Below are 22,740 nucleotides of genomic sequence, written 5' to 3'. Positions count from 1 at the left end.
TGCGGGGTGCGGGGGGCCGGGGCTGGGGCGGCGCTGGGAGGGGGGGGCACCTGCTCCTGCCCGCCCCCGCGACGCGCTGAGGCCGGGGTGGGTCCCCGGCGCTCCTTCCACAGTTCCTTTCACCACATTCCACTTGGGGCCCCCAGGGACCTGGGCCCTGGACGCATTTACTGAGACTCCATCAAAGTTAGCGAATGTTCTCGGAGCCTCAGTTTCCGTCTCTGGGTGATGCGAACGGCAGCCTCTACTACACAGGACGGCCAGGAGAATTAACTGCCGCCCTGGCTGCTGTCAGCCGGTGCTTGGCCACAGCGCTCCCAGATGCAGACAGCTCCTTGTGGTTTCATGCAGTCGGCAGCTACTTACCACCTGCTTGGCGCCAGCGCTGTTCTAGGTGCTGGGGACGCTGAGGTGAACACAGCCGTCCGGGAGCATGCCTTCTAGTGGTTTGCCAAGGCCTTTGGCATCTGTTTTCTCATGGCCGTCTGGTGAGGTAGACAGAGCAGCCAGGATTATTTGGGTCCATTTTACAGCAGTGGATACTGAGGTACAGTGAGGTTGCAAGGATTTTGCCTAAGGGCACGCCCAGTCTTTGTCACCAGAAGGCATTCCCATAGGATAGAAAGACAGCTCCTGTCCCAGAGACCAGTCCGCAGAACAGTCCTAGGCAGAGAAGGGCTCCACTCGGGGGCTGCATCCTCTCCCCCCCCGTAGGGGAATTAGACTCATCCCTTGTGATGACTCAGATTTGGGATGTCTCCCCACTCTTAAACCCATGAGCACCAGTGTTTATACAGCCTGTGACTGTGTCCCTCACCTAGAACTTTGGAGAACAGGGCAGTGATGGGGGGAGACCAAAAGATGCAGCCCCTATAGCTGTGAGGGTCCCTGCCCCTTGACATCACCAGCCACAACCAGGGGGCTCATCACTCAGTCACTTGGTTGTGCCTGTTCTTTTTTTTTTTTTTTTTTAATGTTTATGTATTTTGAGAGAGAGATAGAGAATAAGCAGGGGAAGGGGCAGAGATAGGAGAGAGAGAGAAACCCAAGCAGGCTCGGTGCCAGAATGCAGATTCCAATGTGGGGCTCATACTCATGAACCATGACATCATGACCTGAGCTGAAATCAAAAGTCAGACTCTTAACTGACTGAGACACCCAAGTGCCCTGTGCCTGTCCTTTCTTTTTTACAGCCATTAGGCATCATGCAGAGCAGAGATACCTATCTCTGTAGCCACACGGCCTGGCAAACAGTTGGCCCATGGTACATGGTCACTGCTGTTATTAATCATGATGATGATCTGGCCCCTGGTGCTGCCTTAGCCTCAGGTGGAGCAGGAGGCGGGGCGTGGGCTGAGGATGGTGATAGTGACTGACAGCTGGATGGTTTTAAGTCTGGAGATAGGACAATAGGATCCCCAGTGCTGGACCCCAGGGTTCCTGACCTGACCCTGATGCCAGCAGAGGGCTTGGGCAGACCTGGTAGTGCCAGCCGTCTGCACTGCTGGGGCACCTGGGAGAACCAGAGGCTGCAGGTTCAAGGTGGGGGTCATGGACCTCTTCAAATCATGTGCATGTTTCCAAGCACGGAGCCATTTTAGATCCCATGGGGACTCCTCCTCCTCATCTCACCCCTTTATTCTCCTTCTCTCCTCCTTGTCCTCCTCTTCCTTCTCTTCTTTTTCTCCAGGAACCCCTCCCCATCTTCCCAGTCAGAAAGCAGTCACCTCCAGGGGCGCCTGGGTGGCTTAGCCGGTTAAGCGTCTGACTTTCCCTTAGGTCATGATCTCACGGTTCGTGGGTTCGAGCCCCGCGTCGGGCTCTGTGCTGACTGCCAGCTCAGAGCCTGGAGCCTGTTTCAGATTCTGTGTCTCCCTCTCTCTCTGACCCTCCCCTGTTCAGGCTGTCTCTCTCTCTGTCCTAGAAATAAATAAAACACTTAAAAAAAAAGAGAGAGAGTATGTTCTTGGGGCGCCTGGGTGGCTTAGTCGGTTAAGCGTCCGACTTTCGCTTAGGTCATGATCTCGCGGTTCGTGGGTTCGAGCCCCGCACCGGGCTCTGTGCTGACTGCCAGCTCAGAGCCTGGAGCCTGTTTCAGTCTGTGACTCCCTCTCTCTCTGACCCTCCCCTGCTCACGCTGTCCCTCTCTCTCTCTCTTAGAAATAAATAAAACATTAAAAAAAAAAAAAGAAAGAAAGCAGTCACCTCCAGTCTGATGGGGTTCCCCTGGGCATGATTTATTCTGCCTTCCTCTGGTGCTGCATGGGAACAGGGATTTTAAGGAACTGGTAGAGAAATGAGGAATGCTTGGTGTAAACCTCAGCCATGCAGTGTGACTTTGGGCCTCAGTTTCCCCAGCTATAAAACCCAAGGGAGGCAGCAATTGCTTTGAAAGTTCTAAAAATTCTGAAGGAGACAGGTTCACTGGGAAGTCAGAAGGTCTCTATGCCCCAACAGGAGTTCCCCTTAGTCTGATAATCCACATTACTTGAGACAACTCTAGAATGTTTTTTCTTCTATTTTTTCTCTACAGGTGGATAGATCCTGGGTTTGCATGGCTCACTAGAGAATGAAGCCCAACCCAGTAGGCTCCTCCCCAGAGGCCTGCAAAGCTGCAGGCCAGGGTGCGAAGAGCTGCCCTGTCTGCCAGGCCTGGGGAGGAGTCTCAGGCCTGGGGTCTGAGTCAGGGCCTGGGCCGGGGCCTGCTGCAGTTTCAGGGCCTACTGCTGTTCTGGGGCCTAGGCCAGGGCCTGGGGCTGTGTCAGGACATGGGCCGGGGCCTGGTGTGGTTCTAGGACCTGGGCCAGGGCCTGGTGCTGCTTCAGGGCCCGGACCAGTGCATGGTGCTGTGTCTGGACCTGCACCAGAGTCTGGTGCTGTTCTGGGACCTGGACCAGGCTTTGGTGCTATGTCCAGACCTAGGCTGGGGCCTGGTGCTTCAGGACCTGAGCCAGGTCTGGGGCCTGGGTCAGAAGCTGGGCCAGTACCTGGGCCAGTACCTAGGCCAGGAGCTGCACCATTACCTGGGCCAGGGGTAGAGCCTAGGCCTAGACGGGGATCAGGAATAGGGGCCAAACCCAGTGAGCCAGAGACAGCTCCAACACCGGCAGCGCAGCAGAAGACTCAGGCCACACCCATGCAGGCCCCTAGGCAGAAGGTTCTGGTGACTGGAGGAGGAGGCTACCTGGGCTTTAGCCTGGGTTCTAGCCTGGCCAAGAGCGGCACTTCTGTCATCCTGCTCGACCTCCGCCGACCGCAGTGGGAGCTCTGCCCGGGGACCGAGTTCATCCAGGTGCGGTGATGAGTGTCTTGGACACTGGTGAGGGGCCCAGGCGGCTGGTGGAGGTCTGGGGACAGTGTCTGATGTGAAGCCAGTGGTGTGGTACTGAAGAGCACAGGCTCTTGGAATCAGACTATTTAAACTCTGGCACTTCCGGGGACACCTGGGTGGCTCATTCGGTTAAGCGTCTGACCTTGGCTTAGGTCTTAATCTCACAATTCGTGGGTTCAAGCCCCGCGTTGGGTTCTGTGCTGACAGCTCAGAGCCTGGAGCTTGTTTCAGATTCTGTGTCTCTTTCTCTCTCTGCACCTCCCCCACTCGTGCTTTGTCTCTCTCTGTCTCAAAAATAAATAAAACCTAAAAAATAAAATAAATAAACTCTGGCACTTCCCACCTGGGCAGCCATGGCCACAAGGCTCCACATGTCTGAGCTTTGGTGTCCCCATCCATAAAGGATGCACAAGGGTCTTCTAGGGGAGGCCATAAGACAGTGCACTTAAAACACCGAGCACAGCCCCTGTGAGTTAGCTCGATAAATGGAGCCTCCACCGATGATGAAGATGATGGTACCCTGTGGAATCATACACTAAATCCTGCCCCACAGCTTCTCCCACCGGTGCTCGGCCTGGGTCAGGGGACCAGCTCTGGGACCTGGCAAGGTGCAGGGTTGGCATCTCTGCCTTGGTCCCAAAACCCCCGACCCCATCTCCTCCTTCTTTGTTTCAGGCTGATGTCCGAGATGAAGAAGCCCTGTATCGTGCCTTCGAAGGAGTGGACTGTGTCTTCCATGTGGCATCCTATGGAATGTCCGGTGCTGAGAAGGTGAGCACCCCAACATACAGTACCTGGAGTTAGACAGAGCGGGGTTCAGATCCTGGTTCTGCATACCCCCCACTTTATGTGCCCTGTATTCACTACCCCCCTTCACCTAATCCAGGAAAGACTTAGATCATACCAGCCTGCATTTTGCATCCATGGGACCACAGGCCAGTTCTGCCACTTTCTTGCTGTGTGACCCAGGGCCAGTTAACTTAACCTCTCTGAGCCTGTTTCCTCATCTATGCTAGTATTTCCCTCGGAACCTCCTCAGTGTGTGGTAGCTATCAAAACAGACACCCTTTGACTCAGAAGTCACATTGTATATATATTTGCAGCATTGTTTTAAATAACAAAACACAGGAAGTAAATGCCCATCAGTTAAGGACTATTTAAATAAATTGTAAAGTCTCCCCACATTGAAACTCTATGCAGCCATTCAAAAGAGTGAAGTAACTCAGTATGTGCTGATAACAGAACAGTTTCCAAGATGCAAAACCAGTGTTTGATCTCCTCCTGTTTGTATAAAAAGAAAAGAGGCTAGGATACTCATGCTCACACAAGTGTATGTGCTGATATTAGTAAGTAGAGATTATGTCTAGAAATACACGGGACTGTAATAGTAACAGTAGTTGCCTCTGTGGGGGCTGGTGAGGAAGGCTGAGAGTCAGCAATGGAAAGGAAATTTCCTTTTCACTTATATACCCTTTACACTGTTTGAGTGATTTTTTTTAATCACTTATTTATTTTGAGAGAGAGAATATGCACACATGGGTGTGCGGAAGTAGAAGAGGGGGAGATGCAGCAAGAAAGAAAGAGAGAGAGAGAGAGAGAGAGAGAGAGAATCCCAAGCAGGCCCTGCACTGTCAGCACAGAGCCCAACACGGGGCTTGAACTCACGACCCTGAGATCAAGACCTGAGCTGAGATCAAGAGCCAGACACTTAAGCAACTGAGCCACCCAGGTGCCCCTGTTGAAACATTTTTAACTTATTCTAAGCAACTGCAATGAGAATAATTGTAGTTTAAAAATCAATATAGAACCCATCTCCTAGTGTGGTCAGAAGGATTAAGTGAGATAGATGCACAAGGCTTTGCCCTATCCTGGGCACACAGGCAGCTCTCTCTCTGTACACAAGGTGTTTTTATTTTTTACACCCCAACCTCTTGAGGGCATGGACAGTTTTACACTTGTCCATCTTAGAGATAAAGAGCCTGAGACTTCCAGAATGAGGAAATGACCCAACACATTTTGAGTCCCTTTTCTGGGTCAAACACTGCATCACGTCCTCCCATGGGGTTTATGGGAGGTGCTGCTGACCCTCAGGGGGGAGGTGATGAGGGAGCTGAGGCCAGGCAGCGGTGGGGGGCGGAACATCCCCTGCCCGCTCAGCGAGATGCAGAGCAGGGCTCCTGCACCACCCATGGGCCTCCCAGACCCCTGCTTCTGAGCTGGACACTGTGCAGCCCCTGCCCTGCCCGACCCTGAGCCTGGCCTTACGGCCTCAGCGACGAGGCATGAACAGCACCACGACTTCCCACCTCCGTCTTATCTTTTAGCTGCAAAAAGAGCAGATTGAGTCTATTAATGTTGGAGGCACCAAACTAGTGATCAATGGTAGGCACTCCAAGCTCAGTGTGACCTGCTGTGTGTTTCCTGCTTTTCTCCCCTCTCCTGCCACAGGCCCTGCCCTGGGGACAGGGTAGGGGGGACAGAGGTGAGACTCTCCTCCCCTGCCCCCGCCACCCCAGTGGAGGGCCTGTGGGCAGCACATCCTTCCTGAACTGCAGACCTGCCCAGGCTCCTGCATGGGGTGGCTCAGTGTGGCCACGGCATGTCCGGGGACACAGGCAGCGGAGTTTACACTTTAGGGATCCAGGGTTAGAAAAGTCACCGAAGCACCAAAATAGAAGACCCACATCTGGGGTCTCTGGGCATGTCTGCTTTGTCCTGCATCTGGTCTTTTCTCTGATTCTAGAGTGTTTTTCGTATGTCCCCATCGACTGAAACTTTCTTCTGACTTGCCCCCAGCAATGTAGCTCAGGGGCCACAGCCATACTGAGAAGGAGGAGTGAGCCAGCCTGGCCCCCAGGGCCCCATGGAGCAGGGACTTGGCCCACACCCCTTACTTCCTGAGCAACTCTGTATTCTGGGAGGGCCCCAGGGGCCGGGATGTGTGGCAAAGACTGGGTGGAGGTCAGTGGATTCCCCCAGGGAGGTCCCAGCAGCCACCTCCTCAGCCAGCTCCTACTCACCTCAGCCCCGTGTGTGTGTGTGTGTGTGTGTGTGTGTGTGTGTGTGTGTGTGTGTGTTGCTGTATGCACCTGTCACTGCAGTTTGTGTCCGTCGACGGGTTCCGAGGCTTGTCTACACCAGCACTGTCAATGTCGTGTTCGGCGGGAAGCCCATAGAACAGGGCGATGAGGACTCTGTGCCATATTTCCCACTGGAGAAGGTACCTGGCTTCCAGGAGAGGTGGGCAGGGCCACTGGGCCTGGGACCTACAGCCCGAAGGATAGGGGTGGGTGGAAACCAGGGTCAACTTCACAACTCAGATTGAGTCCCATGAAGAAGGGGTCCCCAAAACTGGGTAGCACAAGTCTGCTCCTATTTTAGGGATCCTGAAATCACACAGACTTGGCCTTGAGCCAGCCAGGCCACTCGCTATCTGTGGGGCCCTGTGCAGGTCACTTTACTCCAAGCCTCTGTTTCTTCATCTGGGCATGAAAACACCACCCCTGTGGGGTGTGGAGAGCAGGCTGCGAGCCGATGCATGTGAAAAGCCAGGAACACCTGGAGGACTGCGTGGAAATAGTTCATCCAATGCATACGCAGCGTCCGCATTCCAGGGCTCACACTGGGGGCCAGCAAGAGCCTCCCTGAGTGCAGGAGCCCTGGTTGTTGTTACTGCTCTGTAATCTGCTCCCATGGCTCCTGGCCCAAGGGAAAAGAAGGGCACTGGCCATTGCCCAGGGGGAGCCCCCAGAATCCAGCCCCTGTTGATCTGAAGCAAGAGGACAGCCCTGGGGCCAGGTGGGCTGGGCAGTGCCACTGACCCCTGCCCGGTGGTGCTTTTCTTCTTGTCCTCTGGCAGCACATGGACCACTACTCACGAACCAAAGCCATCGCTGACCAGTTGACACTCATGGCCAATGGCACACCTCTCTCAGGTGAGTGTCATGGGCCCCTACTCAGGACAAATGTGTCTGCCCCCAACCAGTCTCCCCCCAGAATGTATGTGTGAGTTCAGCTTTCAGTTTCTGTTTCTGAGGTTCACCTTCCTTCCAAAGGACAGTTCCCCAGGGCCTCTGTCACTCATCATTTCACAAATTCTGAGCACCTGCTATGTGCCTGAACCCCACCGGGGACATAGTCTGGACAAAGTCATCTCCAGGTTCTGCCCTCATGTGGCTCACATCTTGGGTGAGGGAAGAGACAGATAGGAGTGGATCTTTCTTCTGCCACATAGGAGTAGATCTCATTTAAGGATGCTCTTTACTTTAACAAAAATTTTTTAATGTTTATTTATTTTTTGAGAGACAGAACTAAGCTAGGGAGGGGTAGAGAGAGAGGAAGACACAGACTCTGAAGCAGGCTCCAGGCTCTTAGCTGTCACGTCAGTACAGAGCCTGACAAGGGCTCAAGCTCACAAACCATGAGATCACCACCTGAACCGAAGTCAGATGCTTAACAGACTGAGACACTCAGGTGCCCCTTACATGCTAAGTTTATATGCAAAAGTCTCAGTAGTTCTTTACAGCATCCATGTGAGCTAAAAACCCTAAGGATCCCCTGCTTTCCAAACTCAGGAGCCAGAAAGATTCAGATAGATCCCTTGCTCTTCAGATTATCACTCTCTGCTTTCCGAAATTCAGAAACTAAAAAAGAATCAGAAAACTTGGTTTTTCTTACTATCTTAATTATCTAAACTCAGGAGTCAAGTAGATTTGGAGAGTGAGGAATGGTTGCAATTATAATCCCCAGATTTACAGGGGAGGAGGCTAAGGCTGAGAGGTGAACTGACTTAGCTAAGGTCACATAGCTATTAGGTGGCAGAGGTGGGATTTGAATACCCCACCCCTACTCCACTGGGTGTCTAACACCAGAGCCTGGAGCTGAACCATCATGCTTCACTGAGCTGAGCAGGCCACTGGGCTCTTTTCCCTAAAATCCTCCCCACTCCACCCTAGCACCCTGGGCTTGTCAGGCCTTGACCCCTGATCCCAGTGGGAACATACATCCGGGTGTGTTTTCCAGGAGGTTGACCCTGTGCGGTTGAATTCTCTTCTTTGCCTGGAGCCTTCCCTGGCTGGACCAGCAGCCTACAAACCAGACATTTAATCCTTTGGACAAGAATTATTTATACGAGCATCCCCAGCTCTCCGTGGCCAGGAGTCATGGATACCCTGGGCCCTGCCCCTCTGTGACGTGGCTGCCGGGTGCCCCACCAGTCAAGTCAGCTGCAACCTGACCTCCCCCCCTCCACCATGCCCAGGTGACCCAGAGTTTAAAATTAGCTGCAGTCTGTTTACAGAAAAGCTCTCCTGATACCTGCCTTCCAGGAGTCCAGCCATGGTCACCCTGGATGATTTCCAGTCCCTGCTAACACAAGCTGGTCCCTGAGACTCTGTCTCTAACCCAGCAAGGAGAGCCCTGGTCCCTGAAGCAGAGCCCGGAGACTGCAGATCTCAGCTCAGTGTGAACAGAACAAATGAGTACAAACTTGGTGGCCTAAAACCGAAATGTCTTCTCTTGTGGTTCACAACCAGATGTCTGAGATCGAAGTGTGGGTTGGGCTGCACTTCCTCTAGGAGGCTCTAGGGGAGAATTGATTCCCAGCTTAGGGTGGCCCCACTCATTCCTTGAGTTCATGTGTCTCTTCTCTGTGAGTCCCTTACAAGGGATACTTGACAGTGGATGTGGGCCTCACCGGCACAATCCAGGATGATCTTAATTACATCTCCAAAGGCCCTCATCCCAATAAGGTTACATCCACAGGTTCCAGGATGTGGGCATATTTTTTCTGGGGCTACCACTCAGTCCACTGCACTGGCCTCATTCTAAAGTAAGGAAGGATATCGGTGGGGAAGCTGTCAGGGTATTTGGCTATGAACCAGGACACTGGCCCCGGTAGAGTTTGCAAGGAAAAGGAACTTACAGCAGAAGGATGTGGGATAGCTTCTGGAAATGTATTTCTGGAAAAATGACCACCAGGGCTTGGAAAGGACAAGATCGGGGCAGCTCCAGAGACCTGGGTGGCAGGAGCTGGTGACCAGTTTCTTTAGGGTGAACCCACCCGTAGGGTTTTAGATCCCGGTGTCAGTGATGGCGAGAGTCACATTCCTGGGTGAGACCATGTCACTGGCCCAGCCTGGGTCCCATGGCCACCACCTCAGAGGAGAGTGGCACATCTGGTGCATCTAGACTGACAGTCCTCTAAGACCTTGTGCAGGGAGGGGAGGGGCCCCCGAAGGAAGGTGGGCTTCTGATCCCAGAGGATGATGTACACTGGGGCTTCCCAAACTAGGGTGCAGTCCCTTGGGGAACCTGAGCCTCAGGGGAGTGGAACACCTTCCAGAAGGTTCCATCTCCAGGGGTTGGGATTGAAAGTCAAATAATTTACAAATAAATAATTAAGAAAAAAATTGTTTAAATCTTAAATAGATTATGATAAACTGAAATTTTTCTAGGGCTTCTTAGACTTGAGAGAAGTATATTTGTGGCAGGCTTCAGGCTGCACCCCCGGACTTCCCCAGGGGAGACTCATTTACTGCTTCCATCAACGTGGAGAGACCTGTGGCAGAGAAGTTGGGAGGCCCTGGACTAAGCTCCGTATTGGTCTGGGGGACTCTGCTGGCACAGAGCAGTGAGAGGGAGGGGGACAGCCTCCACGCTCTTGTGCTGACGGCTCCAATCTCTTCCTTTCTCCACTTTCCATTACCTGGAAAGTACAGTTACTACCACTACTTACAAAGCACCCATTTTCCAGGAAGACAGAGGCTGAATGAGTAGAAAAACAGAGTCTGTAGCATCAGAACCTGGGCTTTGGTTCATCTCCACTAGGCTGAGCTGTGTGCCCTTAGGCAAATCACATCCCTTTTCTGAGCCTTGGTTCTTTGATCCAGAAAGCAGGGATAGTAACAGTTCCCACCTTGTAGGGTTGCCTTGAAGGAAAAAACCCTGAGGGCACCTGGGTGGCTCAGTTGGTTAATTCTCTGACTTCAGCTCAAGTCATGATCTTACAGTTTGTGGGTTTCTGGCCGCATCCGGCTCTGTGCTGACAGCTCAGAGCCTGGAGCCTGCTTCAGACTCTGTCTCCCTTTCTCTCTGCCCCTTCCCCACTCACACTCTGCTTCTCAAAAATAAATAAATAAATAAACATTAAAAAACAAACAAACAAACCCTGGCTTACCAGAGCATCAAGCACATAGTAGGCTCTCCCTGAGAGCCCTCATAGTCCTTATCTGGCTGATGATCAGAAAAAGGAAAGAGCTACAGCTATTGGCATGAAAGAGTGAGGGTCTCTGTTTGCATCTGTAAAATGGGCACAGTAGGACTCTCAGGGGAGTCAAAGGAGATTATATCTGTCAAGTGCTGATTAAACTCTCATGGGCCAAGTACAGATATGCATCTTGGACTTACCTCTCTTACTGGCCCATGAGCTTCATGACCATTTCTTGGTCATCCATGGATTCTCCAAAGCATCCATCCCAGTGCCCTGTGCAAGGGGGAGACGTTAGGGAACCCCTGAATGTTGTTTGTTAAATGACTCACTGATCGACTGAGAATAAGTACTTAAATGAGGAAACCCCAAGGGCCTGTCTTCCCTGCCTACCTGTCCAGGTAAGGACCAGGAGATGTGGACAGCATGTCTGTGTCTCTCCCTGCCGATCCACCCCTCCCCAGGCCCTGACCACCCTCCTTGTGTCCTAGGAGGAGGCACTCTGCGGACGTGTGTGCTCCGGCCCCCGGGGATCTATGGCCCTGAAGAGCAGAGGCACCTGCCCCGTGTGGCGGTATGTCAACCCAGGCCTGTGCCCAAGGCACAGGGGGACCCTGGCCGATGTGTGCATGGATGGGGCCCTTGCAGTTCACAGTCACTGTGTTGCTCTTGGGGCAATGTCCTGAATCTGGGACTCTTAGTTCTGGGAGATGTCCCCACCCCCATCAGACCCACCAGGAACAAAGGTCTCAGTGTGTGCCAGCCAGGGTTAGGCACAGGCCAGGGAGACACAGAGCTGTGACCCCAAAGGGGCAGAGGGAGCCTGTTGTCCCTACTCAGATGTGGGCTCAAAATGGCCAGATGGCTCATCTCATGCTGCCAGCACAAGGGTCTTCATATAGAAAGCCTCTCCAGAGAAAACGAGTGCCACCAAAATAGCTACGAGGGACTGGAGGCCCTGTCCTCACATTTCTCACAGCCACGTCAGGGAGGCCGAGGCCACAGTCACAGAGTCAGCGTGGTAAGGGCTACGTGGAGGGAAGAACGAGAATATGGGAGCACAACAGAGAGGGCCTGGCAGGGGCAGTCCAGGAGGACTTCCTAGAGATAGTGATACCTGAGCTGTTTGGAAAGAGAAGAAAGAATTAACCAAGGAAATGGGTGGTAGAGAGAAGGTGGTCCAAATAGAGCAGCCAGCTTGGGTACAAACCTGGAAATCAGATCACTATTCCAGGCTTTAGAATGGATCAGTGAACAAAACAGACAATGATTCCTGCCCTGTGGGGCTTATATTCTCACAGGAGGAGATGGATAATAAACATGATAAATGATAAAGAGGTTCGAAGGTACCAGGGATGATGGAAAAAAAGGACAGGGGGAGCAGGTGTGGGAAATGGGCACACGGGCAGCCAGGGAGTCTCATTGAGCAGGGGACAGGGGAACCCTGAGGCTCCTTCACCTTGAAGAAGCTGGCAGGGTGCACCACACCAGCATTTGGGGGACGAGCCTTCCAGGCCAGGACGGCCCTAGATGGGAGCCTGCTGCACATCCAGGGAGGGGCCATGTGGCGGGAGCTGGGTGAGTGAGGGAGTTAGTGGGAGACTAAGTCTGAGAGTAAGCGGGACCAAGTCAGAAGGGCCTCCTCGGCCAGCTGTTGTCAGGACTTTGGCCTTCAACTTGGCAGCGAGAGTCCAGAAGACTCTGAACCAGGAGACATAGGATCTGACTTAGAATTCAGAAGATCCCCCTGGCTGTGTGGAAAACAGCAGCGAGGCCCATGGGTGGAAGCCAGAAGCAGTTAGGAAGCTATTTCGGTGTCCAGGTAGAGAAGCCGGGCAGCAGTCACGGCCGTGAGAAGTGGTTGGATTCTGGACAGGTTGTACTGGTGAGCCCCCTGGGCTCAGAGGTGGCTTGGATGCGGACTGGAGAGAAGGCAAGGCCCACGGAGGCCCTGGGGTTTCAGCCTGAGTCACAGAGTGCTCTCTAGTAAGATGGGGGAGGGGATGAACAGGAGCTAGAAGGTCAGGTACATGCTCTAGGACATGGACAACCGACCACCACATGGAGGTGTTGGGACATGGGTCTGGCCTGGAGCTAGAAATTTGGGAGCCATCATCATATAAGTGGCATCCAAAGCCCCTCCAGGCTTGGGTTTGTGTTTATCACCTTCTCCAGGGCCACATCAAGAAGAGGCTATTCATGTTCCGGTTTGGGGACCACAGGACGCAGATGAACTGGGTCCACGTGCGCAATCTGGTGCAGGCACACGTGCTGGCGGCCGAGGCCCTCACCGCAGCCAAGGGCTACGTGGCTGTGAGTCTCCTGCCATGCTCTCCCAGCCTTCCCCCAGCAGGCTGCAGGTGGGGTGCCCCATCCCTGGGGATTCCTGGCTCACACACATCTCTCCCCGACTCAAGATGGCCGGTGGGACTGTGGGCCCAGGGAAGCCAGGGTTGGGGTGTCTTTATGGGGCATCACTAACTCCTTGCAGTGACCCTGTGATGTAGGTGCTGTTAATCCTGAAGTAATGGTCACCACATGCTGAGCATTTTACATATGCTGTCACATGTACTCTTTATGATCCTCCAAGAGGGAGATCCCATCATTTTTGTCCCATTTAGGTACAGAGAGGTTAAGTGACTCTGCTAAGGCCATACAGCTAGTCAATGTGGCAGTCCCAGAATTCAAAGGGAATTGCTGAGGTCTGTCCCCAGGGCTGGAGAATGGCTGTGACTCCTCAGTGGCTGATTGGGAGAACTGGGGGGTCAGGGCTGCTGCTAGCCATCTGAAAGGGTAGGGTCAGGCTGGTGGGCAGATGCCTGACTGTCCCCCTCCCTGTATGTCCCTCTCAGAGTGGCCAGGCATACTACATCAATGACGGGGAGAGTGTCAACCTCTTCGAGTGGATGGCTCCACTGGTAGGTGCCCAGATGTCCACCCCTCTCCGTCTTGAGTGAGAATTCAGGGTTCTGCACATCTTCTCTCCTTGTCATCCTTTCCTACTTCCAAAAATCCGAAGATTTCCCATTGAAAACCAGCTCCGGCAATAGTGTCCACTGGGCAACACTGCAGCTGGCTGGAGCCGGGTTGTGGCTGCCCCTTTTGGGGACCATGTACTCCCCTGGTTTGCCTTAGCCTCTCCTAGCCTGATTCCTGATTTTTTTGTTTAAAAATTTTTGAATTATTTTATGAGAGAGAGCAAGAGAGTGAGTGAGCAGAGTAGAGGGGCAGAGGGAGAGGGAGGGAGGGAGGGAGGGAGAGAGAGAGAGGGAGGGAGAGAGAGAGAGAGGGGGAGAGAGAGAGAGAGAGAGAGAGAGAGAGAGAGAGAGAGAATCCCAAGCAGTCTGCACACTCAGCATGGAGCCTGAGACAGAACTCAATCCCATGACCCTGGGATCATGACCTGAGCCAAAACCAATAGTTGGATGCTCAACCAACTGAGCCACCCAGGTACCCCCTGATTTTTTTTTAAGTTTATTTATTTATTTTGATTGAGAGAGAGAGGAGCAGAGAGGAGAAAATCCCAAACAGGCTTAGGAGCAGAGAGAAGGAGAGAGAGAGCCCCAAGCAGGTTCCGTGCTGTCAGTGTGGAGCCCAATGTGGGGCTCAATCTCATGAACTAAACCATAAGATCATGACCTGAGCCAAAATCAAGACTTGGACGCTCAGGCTGCTGAGCCACTCAGGTGCCCCTGGATTCCTGTTTATGTCAGCTTGCCCTGTGGAAGTTTGCCATGATGCCCCGGTACTATGTGAGGAAGCTGTGTAAGGGGTAAATGGAAGGTAACCTGAAGCACAAAGGGAGATGTTAGTGCTGGGGCTCCCTAAACTGCAGCCCCTCCAAGGACCCTGGCCTCCTCGCCCAGCACCCTGCAGACTCCTTTTTGGGGCCAGGCCTGCCTGGAAGAGATCAACCAGAACCCCTGTGCCAGAGGATCCGTCTGTGGGGCGTGCAGACATGCCAATGTCAACAGCTTTATATGCTTTTCATTTGCTGTTCGATTCACCTATTTAAAGCACATAATTCAATGGTTTTTAGTATATTCAGAGTTGTGCGACCATCACCCCAAGCCACCTCAGAGCCACAAATCTACTCTCTGTTTCTGTAGATTTGCCTATTCTGGACATTTAGAATAGATGGAATCGTACAGTGTGTGAACTTTGGTGTTAGGCTTCTTTCATTTAGCATCATGTTTTCAAAGTTCATGTGTAGCCTACATTGTATCAGTATCCATTCTTTTTTATTGCCAAAAAAAATATTCTATTCCAGGGATAGACCACATTTTGTTTATCCATCTATCAGTTGATAGAAATTGGGCTTTTTTTTTTTTTTTTACTTTGGGGCTATTAAGAATAATGCTGCTGTAAATAGTATTGTATACCTTTTTTGTGGACGTATGTTTTCATTTTCCTTGGGTGTTTTCCTAGAAGTGGAATTATTGGATCATATGGTATCTTTTTTTAACCTTTTTAAAAAAAATTTTTAATGTTTATTTTTATTTTTCAGAGAGAGAGAGAGATTGACAGAGTGAGAGCAGGGGTGGGGTGGGGGCAGAGAGAGGGGGAGACAGAATCCGAAGCATTCTCCAGGCTCTGAGCTGTCAGCACAGAGCCCAATGTGGGGGTCGAACCCACAAACCATGAGGTCATGACCTGAGCTGAAGTCAGATGCTTAACTGACTGAGCCACCCAGGTGCCCCTCTATTTAACCTTTTGAGAAACTGCCAGGCTGTTTTCCAAAGTGGCTGCACCATTTTACAATCTCAAAAACAGTGTAAGAGGGTCCCATTCTTCCATATCCTTGCCAACACTTGTTTTTGTGTTTTTTTTGACCCAGACAGTTTTTATACAAGTGAACTTCATTTCATCTTGTGCCAGCCCATCTCTTCATACATCTCCTACCACCCTCCACACATGTGCTGAGGGGTTTTTGTTGTTGTTGTTGTTGCTGCTGCTGCTGCTGTTATTCTTTAATAGCAGAAAAGTCAATTCTAGAAAAATTAGATTCTATGTTAAGTGCCTTGGAATGTCTTTGGGTGTGGGCAGATGGAAAAAATAACTAAACGATGTGAATGATCCCAGGCTAAAAACCTACCCATGCACTCAAGCCCTGCTTGACTTGATCAAAGTTTCCCATTTCAAGACTGGTGCAGGGTTGGGGCTGTCTGCTGGGTTTGCCCTCCTGTGTGGGCAGGCAGGGGGCCCGTGGTACCTCTGCTAGTCCCAGGGCAAAGGGAACATGTGGCCTTCGCACACAGCCCCTGAAAGACCACTTCTCATCTCAGGCCATGTTTCCTTGCAGTTTGAGAAGCTAGGGTACAGCCAGCCCTGGATCCGGGTGCCCACTTCCTGGGTTTACCTAACAGGTAAGGAAAGTGGTGTGTGTGTTACAAGCCCTCCATGTACCAGGCACACATGCATCACTTATTTCAAGCCCAGGGTCAGGATTAGGTAGAGGCGAGTGAGGCACTGAGGGCACAAATCTAAGGAGACCGTCACTTTCAGGGGTCAGGTGCTCCAAGTCCCATCTGCACTTGCCTGGCAACCTCCTTGCCATAGCGCTGGCCCTGTGTAAACCCTGTCGTACTTGCTAGGTGGGTGTGATTGGACCCATGTAAAGATGAGGCCCCTGAGGCCCTGAGAGGTTAGGGACCTACTCATGGAGCCACAGTGAGAAAGGCAGAATTCACACCTGGGCTTGGCTGACTCCAAAGCCCACACCCAGCCCTGTGGTTGGTCTTGGAAGGCATCATGCCAGTCAGAAGAAGGAGCCCCGGGGGTGCCTTGTCTCCCAAGGTCCTGCTGAAGTTAAGGTTGCTTTGGGGCATGTGGAGCTTTCTCCTCACCCTGAAGGTCAGCCTCTCCTCTCATCTGCACCCTCCATCATCACCTCTGCTGGCCTTCCAGCCAGAATGCAGATCTGGCCTCAGGCATGGAGTGATCAAGCCTGAAGGGAACAAGTGACCCTCAAGTCACAAACAGCTGCGTTTCTGGAAAACCTTAGCTAGATCTATTGTATTTTATTTTATTTTTTTTTTAATAGTTTATTTATTTTTGAGACAGAGAGAGACAGAGCATGAGCAGGGGGAGGGGCAGAGAGAGAGGGAAACACAGAATTGGAAGCAGGCTCCAGGCTCTGAGCTGTCAGCACAGAGCCCGATGCGGGGCTCGAACCCATGAACCATGAGATCTGACCTGCGCCGAAGTCGGACACTTAACCAACTGAGCCACCCAGGCGCCCCTTTAGCTAGATCTGTTGTATTTTAAATGCATTGGGATGCTTGCCATTTAAAGCAGGGATTTGCAGACTTTTGGCCACCAGGCCACATGCATGGGGTGACTTCTCGCGCACAGTGCTGCCACAATGATTGACACTCTTTGACCCTCAGCTGGGAAGAGATCAGCCACACATTCAGGCAGTTTTATAGGATTGTATGTTGTTCCCAGTGAGCTAACCACAACCCCTTAGTTCTTAATGCTGGCTGCACATTAGAATCACTTGGGAGCGTATAAAATAAAAATGCCTCAGCCTCACCCCAGACCAATTACATTAGGATCGACGAGAGCAAGGGGGCAGGGGAAGCATGAGCAATTTTAAAAGTGGTCCGATGTGCCACCCAGATTGAGAACCACCGCTCCAACTTCTTTCTTTCGACTCAGGAGACCATGTTGGAATAGAAGTGAGGGAGGGAAGGAGACATGATTTGAGATAACTCTGAATCTGCTCTGATTTGTTTTCAAATGTCAGCCTTTAATATTAATAACAATGTACTTGTGCCATATTTCACAGCCAACGAGCCCCCACCTCCACCTTCCCGACGTGCTGACAACTGCTGATTTAAAATTTTTTTAATGTTTTATTTATTTTTGAGAGACAGATAGAGACAGCATGAGCAGAGGAGAGGTCAGAGAGAGAGGGAGACACAGGATCTGAAGCAGGCTCCAGGCTCTGAGCTAGCTGTCAGCACAGAGCCCAACGTGGGCCTCGAACCCATGAACCATGAGATCATGACCTCAGCTGAAGTTGGACGCTTAATCGACTGAGCCACCCAGGTGCCCCTGACACCTGCTGATTTAAAGGAACCCAGGGACAGAAGAATTTTGCGAAATGAAGAGACTCCCCGCTAGCAAAGCAAATAATGCCCCCAACTGATTTGTCCCTGAGGGCCTCCCCAGAACTTGCAGAGTGAGGCACCCTGATCACTGGCCCTTCTCTCCCCCCACAGCTGCGGTGATGGAATATCTGCACCTGGCCTTGAGGCCCATCTGCAGCGTTCCGCCGCTGCTCACCCGAAGCGAGGTAGGTGGGCTGCTGCTGGGAGGGAGGGGTGCCCTGCACCACCCCCAGACCCCCACCACCCCTCACCCCTCTGACACCATAACTGGATGCTTGTCTGAGGTCTCAGAACCTTCCTTGTGGGCACAAATCTAGCGCTAGCTTCTTTATAATCATCCCAACCTCTGGGCTTTTGCTTAGGCTGTGCTCTCTTGGTCTGAAATGTGATTAGCTCCAAGCCTGACCCTCATCCCTGTCATTCATTCATAAGCAGCTTATCTTCGCTGCCAGACTGGAAGCTCCCGAAGGCAGGTTTTGTGACATTCATGTTTTTGAATATGCCAACACTCCCCACCAATGCCACCAACTCTCGAGACACATGCACACAGAACCTGGTGGTTCCGGGCTCACCGTTCATGCTTGCTGAATAATAAATATATAAGTGCCTAGTGGGTACCGAATACTATTCCCAAATGATCATGCAGATTTCTCTTTGCACACACAGTTTAAAAGAGAGGACATTTTAATGCAGGTTGTAAATAGTAGTGTTTGGTGTTAATGCAAAATACTTCCAGGTCACTTTGTATTTGATTCTCTCTGATGTCCTGCTAAGTTAGGAAGGGCAAGAGATTATATGGTGCTTTATGATACAAAACTGAGCACTAGAGAAGTGTAGTGACTTGTCCAAGATCACACGATTCTGGAATTGACTTCATACTCCAAGCTCAGTGCTGTTTAACTCAGAGGATAGGGAATGGGCCACAGCAAAAAGCACTTCCCTGTAGTTTCTCCTTCGAACTATGCAGACTAGCAGAGGAAAGAGAATAATGACAATATCGTCGTCTACTGAGTGGTGACGATATGCCAGGTGTTGTGCTTTATCTCATTTAGTTTTCCCTGCTACTCGAAATTGTAGACTGTTATGTCCATTTACAGAGGAAATGAGACACACAGGGGTGAAATAACCCACCCATAAGCATGCTCTTAAGTAGCAGAGCTGACATTTGAACCCAGACCAGACCTAAATGATTTCAAGCTTCAAGTTAGTCAGGAATCACATTAATGTAAATTAGCTGCCAAGGCCTGCTGAATTGTGGCAGGGAGCTAGCTCCCCTCCTGGTTTCACTTGTAGGTTTCCTTGTTCTCAGGGGCAAAGGATCCCTACTTAGCTAAGGAAGTTTCTGGGCACTGTGGCTCTCACGCCCTCTGCTGGTCAGTCTGTGACATAACCAGCCAGCCCTTTAGTTACAGTCGGATTCACTGAACATTTTTTGAACACCTAGTGTGTGCCAGGAACTGTGCTGAGTAACTAAGGCAAGACACAGCCCTTACCTCAAGGAGCTCACAGCCCAAAGGGGAAGACAGCTCAGCAACCGGGAAACCTAACACACAGTGATAAGGGCTCTACTGGAGGAAATTATGAGGAACTTCAGAGCACACAGAAGGGGCACCTGAGCTAGGTCTGAGGCAGTTAGGGAGACTTCCCAAAGTACGGTACCATCTAAGCCTGAGATCTGAGAGCACTGTGTCCAGGACCTTGCTGATCTAGTTCCCAGGTGTATCTCCCAAAGCCTTGAACTTACTACCTGGGGCAAAAGGGAACAAGACTGGCCTCTCCCCTCCCCCACAAACATCCAAGACCAGCGGCTTGGTGGAGGGGCTGTTTCAGTGTCGCGGGAGAATCAAGTGACTCTCTTGGACCCCCTCCCTGTGTCAGGCTGAGGAACAAGAGGAAGAAATGAGGTGGGAGGGCATCCTCTTTCCAGGCCCAGCGCAGCCGCAGCTGGGAAGTGCAGGGCCTGGAATGTGGCTCCCCTGTGAGTCTGGGCAAGTCATCTAACCCCTCTAATTGTAATTTTTTTTTTTTAATGTTTTATTTATTTCTCAGAGAGAGTGAGACAGCGTGAGCAGGGGACCAGAGACAGAGGGAGATACAGAATCTGAAACAGGCTCCAGGCTCTGAGCTAGCTGTCAGTACAGAGCCCGACATGGGGCTTGAACCCACGAGCCTGAGATCATGACCTGAGCAGAAGTCGGACGCCCAACCGACTGAGCCACCCAGGTGCCCCCTTGTAATTTTCAAATATGTAAAGAGGAGATAGTGTTAGTGCCACCTCAGGGAATTAAATAAGATAAGGCTTCGAAAGGGTTAAACCCAGGCCAGGCACAGTGCTTGTTCAGTTATTCATGGCTGTCAGTACTGCCCTTGAAGCCTATGGGGCCCCAGGCAGCCCAGAAGGTGGAGAGTAATCATTTCTTCATAATTGAATTCCTCTCTTAGGGAAGCCTAACCAGGGAGGGTGAGAAGGCTGCGTCCTGGTGCGGTGGCCAGAGAAGCCTAGAGCGTTTCCAGAGAGCAGCACCCAGGGCCCAGGCAGGGCGGTCAGCTTCTCCTAGAGCATAGCCAACAACCTGCTGAGTCCCGGCCCGTGCTAGGCCGGGAAGGGACGTGTCACTGTTGGGGGACTGAGAAGTTCAGGAGGGTTGGGGAGATGCAGGAAACACCTCCTGGAAGCGTCGCGCTCCAGGAGAATGGGAGACGTAAGGGAGAAAGGAAATCTTCCCTGAGGAAGGCATCGCAGGAGCGAAACGCAGCACATGGGTTCCGCTGTGCAAAGGCAGGAAAACCCCTGCCCTCTCTTCCCTGGGGGTAACACAAGTTGGACTGTGTTTCCCACCCTCATAGGCCCTTCCCTCCGCTGCCAACCCCCTCTCCCCGCAGGTGCGCAGCGTGGCCGTGACGCACACTTTCCAGATCGCCAAGGCCCGCGCCCAGCTTGGCTACACGCCAGACAAGTTCCACTTCGCCGACGTCGTGGAGCAATACGTGAGGTCTACGAGCCGGCGGTCCCGCAGCTCCACCGCGCGGACGCTCCTACGGCTGCTGCTCGGGCTGCTGCTGCTGCTCCTCGGGCTGCTCGCCCTGGCCCTGCACCTCCGAACCCTGCAGCCGTCCAGCGTCTGACCTGCGCCGCTGGTCACTGCCGGCTACTATCCCAGCTTCACCTTCCGGGCTTGGACCCGCCCCCGAGCCCTTGCCTCGCCCACAAGGGTCTCGATTCCGTCTCTGGCCTACCCCCTAGGCTTAGGCACGCCTCTGCTCCGCGTCTTGAGCCATGGCCCCGCCCCGCGCCCCAGCCGTCTGGGTCTTGCCCGGGCTTCTCCCTCTGGCCTGGCGGGGTTACCGAGGAGGTAGGCATACAGCCTCCTCCGCCTTCCAGGCCTTCTCCTCCTGCTCTGCCCAGACCTAACCCGACCCCGGATTCTCCTCTGCTCGCGTTCCGCCCTCTTTCTGGCCCTACCGGTAGGATTGAGCCTTCCCCTCGGTTTCTTCTTCCGGGACTGGCGTTGCTCCTCCTTCTGGATCCGGCCCCGCCCCTCTNTTAGGGGCTGCCTGGAGTCACCTCTGGCAGCCGGCTAAGTGCTGGGGGTGGTGGTTGCAGCTGCTGCCTTTCTAGAGACATTGTACCGTCCTCACTGCCCAAGCTCCTCTCTGTCCTGAGATCATCCTGGTATCTTGGAATAGACCCATTTTAGGAGAATTGCTTTTGATCTGCTGTTACATTGATGTTTTGGTTTCACTCAGTATTGCACATCTCCCTGTGTGATGATAGCCAGGGTTGAAGGGACACCTTGCCGGACCTGACCTTTTTGGGTGTCTGGTTTATGAGTCTGGGGCTGACCTAGCTTAGTAAGCACAGGCTTCTGTATCAGCAAAGATCTAAAACAAAACAAAACTTTTTAAGGTGATCAAAAGATATAAACTTCCAGTTATAAAATAAATAAGTTATGGTGATGTAATGGCTACTATGGTTAATAATACTATATTACGTATGTGAAGGTTGTTAAGAGAGTAGATCTTTTTTTTTTTTAAATATTTTTATTTATTTCTAGGAGAGAGAGAGAGAGAGAGACAGCGTGAGCAGGGGAGAGTCAGAGAGAGAAAGAGTCACAGACTGAAACAGGCTCCAGACTGGCAGTCAGCACAGAGCCCGACGCGGGGCTCGAACCCAAGAGAGTAGATCTTCAAAGTTTTCATCACAAGGGGCACCAAGGTGGCTCAGTTGATTGAGTGTCTGACTCTTGATTTCAGTTCAGGTCACGATTTCACAGTTTGTGAGTTTGAGCACCGTGTTGGGTTCTATGCTAACAACACGGAACCTGATTGGGACTCTCTCTCTCTCTCTCTCTCTCTCTCTCCCTCCCTCCCTCTCCCCCCACCCTGCTCACTTTCTCTCTTTCAAAAAAAAAAAACTTAAAAGTTTTTATCACAAGGAAAAATTGTAAGTATATGTGGTGATGGATGTTAAACTGGATGTTGTGATCAATTCACACTATTTGTATTTGATATATACATATATCAAATCATTATGTTGTACACCTGAAGCTAATATTCTCTGTAAATTATATCCCCAAAAATAAGTTTTTAAAGAATTGGGCCTTTTGAAAAAGTACCAATATAATTGTAATGGGAAGAATTAGAACTTATTTTGGTCATACTTTATAATTTGGTATTTCTTCTATATAGTAATATATATAGATCACTAGAACCTTTAATGTTTAAGCTCACAAAATTTCTTAATCCAGCCTTGCTCTGTGCAGAAACAGGGTCCCCTTCCACATTGTCTTGGTATTGACTGTATCAAGAAATCAGTGTTTAAATATATGCATGTTTATATCATAATGTGTACACGTGAAACTGGCCAATCAAACAATGGATTCTGGCAGAAAAGAAACCATGACAAGCCAAACAAAACTTGTGGAGGGGAATGAATGTGTTAGTTAGAGCAAACATGGCCATACCCAGTGTATCCCTCTCTGCTGAACTGTTAAGAAAGTTTGTGAAGAGGGGCGCCCGGGTGGCTTAGTCGGTTAAGCGTCCGACTTTCGCTCAGGTCATGATCTCGCGGTTCGTGGGTTCGAGCC

The 22,740-nt window shown here is 51.6% G+C and overlaps 1 protein-coding gene across 1 annotated transcript; it reads left to right on the top strand.

Moving 5' to 3' along the window:
- Positions 1-2,569: 2,569 nt before the first annotated feature.
- SDR42E2 (short chain dehydrogenase/reductase family 42E, member 2) lies at positions 2,570-21,151 on the top strand. Its single transcript, XM_077760299.1, has 12 exons — positions 2,570-2,624; positions 3,096-3,292; positions 4,007-4,102; positions 5,656-5,713; positions 6,433-6,551; positions 7,191-7,266; positions 11,030-11,112; positions 12,714-12,851; positions 13,391-13,456; positions 15,841-15,904; positions 17,765-17,838; positions 20,537-21,151. Exons 1-12 carry the CDS (start codon positions 2,570-2,572, stop codon positions 20,777-20,779), a joined length of 1,269 nt encoding a protein of 422 aa, XP_077616425.1. The 3' UTR covers positions 20,780-21,151.
- The last annotated feature ends 1,589 nt before the right edge of the window (positions 21,152-22,740 follow it).

This window comes from Crocuta crocuta, unplaced genomic scaffold (assembly GCF_008692635.1).
Source record: "Crocuta crocuta isolate KB4526 unplaced genomic scaffold, BGI_CrCroc_1.0 scaffold73, whole genome shotgun sequence".
In the NCBI taxonomy this organism is placed as follows: Eukaryota; Metazoa; Chordata; class Mammalia; order Carnivora; family Hyaenidae; genus Crocuta; species Crocuta crocuta.
The sequence above is the reverse complement of the archived record's forward strand: the minus strand, read 5'-3'. Positions and strand labels throughout refer to the sequence as shown.

Coding starts and splice junctions, on each gene's coding strand:
- SDR42E2 (XM_077760299.1), top strand. CDS start 2,570: ATGAAGCCCAACCCAGTAGGCTCCTCCCCAGAGGCCTGCAAAGCTGCA. Junction 7,267..11,029: donor CAATGGCACACCTCTCTCAG/GTGAGTGTCATG, acceptor CTTGTGTCCTAG/GAGGAGGCACTCTGCGGACG. Junction 12,852..13,390: donor CAGCCAAGGGCTACGTGGCT/GTGAGTCTCCTG, acceptor TGTCCCTCTCAG/AGTGGCCAGGCATACTACAT.